Below are 4,418 nucleotides of genomic sequence, written 5' to 3'. Positions count from 1 at the left end.
TATATATATATATATATATATATATATCATCATCATCATCTTCATCGTTTAAACGTCCACTTTCCATGCTGGCATGGGTTGGACAATTTGACTGAGGACTGGTGAAACCAGATGGCTACACCAGGCTCCAATCTGATCTGGCAGAGTTTCTACAGCTGGATGCCCTTCCTAACGCCAACCACTCTGAGAGTGTAGTGTGTGTTTAAGGGTGTTGTAAAAGGCCTGGTTCAGGGTCCAACCTTCTGAGTTCTTTCACAAGGGTTAGAAAAACTGAAGGACCGCTGTGGGGGGGAATATGTTTAATAAAATTTAATTAACTGGGCCTCCTGTATTTTTTTGTTTTTTTTTACTGAAAGCCACAAACTTTTCAGTACCCATTGTTTATCCTTGAGTATCATTGTGTCTATGTTTGTTCCCCACCACCACTTGACAGCCAGTGTTGTTTTGTTTACATCCCTATAACTTAGCTGTTTCATAAAAGAGACTGATAGAATAAGAAGTGCTCAGGTGTTATTTCTTTACTCCCCACACGGGGCTACACACAGAGGGGACAAACAAGGACAGACAAACGGATTAAGTCAATTATATCAACCTAAGTGCATAACTGGTACTTATTTAATTGATCCTGAAAGGATGAAAGGCAAAATCGACCTTGGCGGAATTTGAACTCAGAACGTAGCGGCAGACGAAATACCACTAAGCATTTCACCTGGTGTGCTAACGTTTCTGCCAGCTCGCCGCCTCAGGTGTACTACACACAATAAGCTCATTAAGTAAGTACCTGGCTTAAAAACAAATAAGTACTAGGGTTGATTTGTTTGACTAAAACTTCTTCAATGCAGTGCTCCAGCATGGCCACAGTCTAATGACTGAAACAAGTAAACGTTAAAAGTTATTTCATTTCAGAGATGTATTTGTCTGTCAAGAGCTTTGATCCGTGATTGTGTGTTGAGACTAAAACAATTACAGCATGGAAGGGACACTTTGACCATTCGAAAAAGCACTCAAAAACTGTTAACTTCACTTAAACATTTATTATTTGATGTCAAAAGGGCAGCAGGCTGGCAGAACCATAGGGACCCCAGGCAAAATGCTGCTAAGCATTTTGTCCCTCTTTATGTTCTGAGATCAAATTCTGCTGAGGTTCACTTTGCCTTTCGTCCATTCAGGGTCAATAAAATAAGTACCAGTTGAGTACTGGGGTTGATGTAGTTGACTTACCCCCTCCACCAAGATTGTTGGCCTTGTGCCAAAATTTAAAACCAATATCTGATGTCAAAATTTTTATCATATTAATTGCAACCTGACATTGTTCACTTGAGTGGAACCATGTCAGTGACCAGGTTGCAGTCGGCATGAGGAAAATTTTTACACCAAATAATAAATGTTCAAACGAAGTTTCTGTGTGTTTTTAAATGACTAATAATGCATCTTTCACATTGTAATTATTTAATTTTAGTTTAATCAATTCTAATGATGATTAAAAAAAAAATTTTTTTTCATAATTCCTTTTTTTTTATTTTTCTGTTTTCGTTTTAAAATTGCAGCTGGCAAGATTGGTGGTTATATTCTGTTTTTCTTTGGTTATGACCCTTGGCAAGGAAAATACCTTTATGTGGAAGATTTCTATGTCACCTCATGTTGTCGAAAAGTTGGTATGGGTAGCGCCCTCTGGAAAGCAGTCATTAAGGTAAGAAACCAGCAAAAATGATCAACAAACAACATGGGAGATAAGTTTTTTACTTCATTTGTTTCCTCTAATATTCACTATTATTGTTGGTTGTGTGGTTAAGAAGCTTGCTTCTCAACCATGTGGTGTCAGGTTCAGTCCTACTACATGGATCCTTGGGCAAATGTCATGTACTATAGCCCCAAACCAACCAAAGCCTTGTGAGTGGATTTGATTAACAGAAACCAAAATGTATATCTATTTGTATATCTATCTACCTATCTGGCGAGGGGGTGGGGGTGCCGGGCTGGTTTTAAGCCAATTAGAAAAATTCAGCCCTGAGCCAAGAGGGGGCCCAGTGCACATACTCAACCAGGGGATTCTATGATGACCTTTTAGTATATTATTGAGGCTAGTGCTGGGGCCTCAAGCCCTCAATGCTTTTGGGCTGGGACAGGTGTACAGTAAGAAGCATAAAACATCAATCTTCAGCTTTTGTAGTGTAGAGGGGCCTCACTGACAATTCTGTAATTGCGCTGTACACTTCGTAGCACTGGCCCTGGTGGGAATAGGAAGTTGTACTGCTTCAGTTTGACATCATCTGATAATTGCAAACTAATACTGCTGTTATAAAAGTAGTGTCCCTCATTTGCAGTCTTTTGAGAAAATCTGTTCAGTCATGGGGATATATTACGAGGGCGAATCAGAAAAAGTAATGCAATTTTTATCTGCATTATGCACAGGAGCGGCTGTGTGGTAAGTAGCTTGCTTCCCAACCACATGGTTCTGGGTTCAGTTCCACTGTGTGGCACTTTGGGCAAGTGTCTTCTATTGTAGCCTCAAGCCAACCAAAGCCTTATGAGTGGATTTGGTAGACAGAAACTGAAAGAAGCCCATTGTATATATATATATATATATATATAGTTGAAATTTACAGAAAAACAAAAGACGAAGACAGGTGTATAAATAGCAAGCAGGTGTATAAATAGCAACCAGGTGTATAAATAGCAACCAGGTGTATAAATAGCAACCAGGTGTATAAATAGCAACCAGGTGTATAAATAGCAACCAGGTGTATAAATAGCAACCAGGTGTATAAATAGCAACCAGGTGTATAAATAGCAAGCAGGTGTATTAGTTTGATGCTCCAGAAAGTGAGAAAGTCTTTTATGTTTTGAGCCTATGCTCTTCAACAGAAACAAACACGAGGAAATAAACAGAGAGAGAATAAAAAAAATCTTGTCGATTTAGCAGTCCTGGGGTTGATTTGTTCGACTAAAAGTGGTCAAATGATTGAAACAAATAAAAGAATTACCTTTTGAATAATTCTCATGCATTTTTGAGGATGATTCATAAAGTAATGCAAATAAAAACTGCACATTACTTTGTGACTCAACCCTCATGCTTTGCTTGGAATCAGGTAAAAGTTGGTACCAGGAAAGGCATTGTCTGGACAGAGGACATTTGTTTCAATGAATGCTGTCCGACCTGTGCAAGCATGGAAATGCAGACATTAAGATAATGATGGTGATGGTGATTAATGATTTCTGTATCATATGCAATTGTGGTTAAAAAAAAAGAAGTAAAATATTATTCACAATCTTCCTTTCTTACCACAGTTCTATTCATAGACTTATGATTGGATTCATCAGCAGGCATATTCCTAAATGGGTGATTAACAGAGATTTCTAATGGAAAACAATAGAAGAAAATGAGTGGTGGTGGTAGAGTGAGTTATGGTCATGGTGGGAGGTGTAGCTTTATGAGAGTATCAGTTGACCAAGCTAATTAGAGTGTCAGACTGACCAACAGACGACAACTTGTCATTTATCGTTTGCGCTCCTAGGTATGAATGATGACTTAAGGCATATTTATAGCTTTTTATAAGGTGATTAAGCAACAGAAGCAGCACTAATCACCTTCTTAGTTTAGGGAAAATGAACGGAGTTGGTATTCAGTAAGCCAACATCACCATCATCACCATCATTGTTGTTGTCATCACTAATTTTTTTTTTATCAGCTTTCAATGTTGGCATGGGTTAGATGTTTTGACTGAGTTGAAAGACAGTGAGTTGCTACACAGTGGGGTTGAACCCAAAACCATGTAGTTTCAAAGTGAGCATCTTAACCACAGCCAAAGGAATGAATGCAATGAATATGGGACAGGGTCGAACGGGTTAATATAACTTGTTGGCAGAGGATGATGATAAGAATGAAGTATGAACGACTAGTGGGAGTGTAGCCCAGTAACGGTGTAGTTAAGCTGTTACAAACTGACAACTGCAGGAAATATCTAAACAGGAAAGGGAGTTTCAGAACGTTGACATTTGGTGGGAAGAAAGACTGGATGTAGTGAGTGGTTAGCGTAAGGGCCTGAGGTGTGGGAGACATAATATAAAGGGGGAAACAAAAGGAATAGAGATAAGTGAGTCTGGAGTATCTGAGCAGAGCTACCACTGAGCTCCTAATTCAGAGTACCAGAGTGACATAAGACTGGTCAGCTATGGAGAATAGAGGCCACAGTAGCTGTAGAGGCAGAGAGAGAGGGGGGGGAAGCACAATCTGTGGGTTAGAGACTGGAGTGTGTTGTCTGAATGATTTTATGCTAATCAGTTGGGGACTGTTCATATATATGTGTGTGTGTGTGTGTGGCAGGTGAGGGGTGGTGGAGAATTGTCCCTCATCTGTCAAAATACTGCAGGAATTTGGTGCCAAGCAAGCAGGCTTGTATAAAATAACTTGTATTAAA

The 4,418-nt window shown here is 39.2% G+C and overlaps 1 protein-coding gene across 2 annotated transcripts in view; it reads left to right on the top strand.

Annotated features, from left to right (window-relative positions):
- The window catches only part of LOC106869093 (diamine acetyltransferase 1), a 97,324-nt gene that overhangs the window by 78,388 nt on the left and 14,518 nt on the right, over positions 1–4,418 (top strand). For both annotated transcript variants that reach the window (XM_014914622.2, XM_014914621.2), the window contains one exon: positions 1,548–1,690. In XM_014914622.2, coding sequence (XP_014770108.1) covers positions 1,548–1,690 — 143 coding nt within the window. The remainder of the gene's footprint in view (positions 1–1,547; positions 1,691–4,418) is intronic.

The sequence above is a fragment of the Octopus bimaculoides genome, chromosome 9 (genome assembly GCF_001194135.2).
Source record: "Octopus bimaculoides isolate UCB-OBI-ISO-001 chromosome 9, ASM119413v2, whole genome shotgun sequence".
Classification (NCBI taxonomy): Eukaryota; Metazoa; Mollusca; class Cephalopoda; order Octopoda; family Octopodidae; genus Octopus; species Octopus bimaculoides.
Note: the sequence above shows the minus strand (reverse complement) of the source record. Positions and strands in the feature narration are given on the sequence as shown.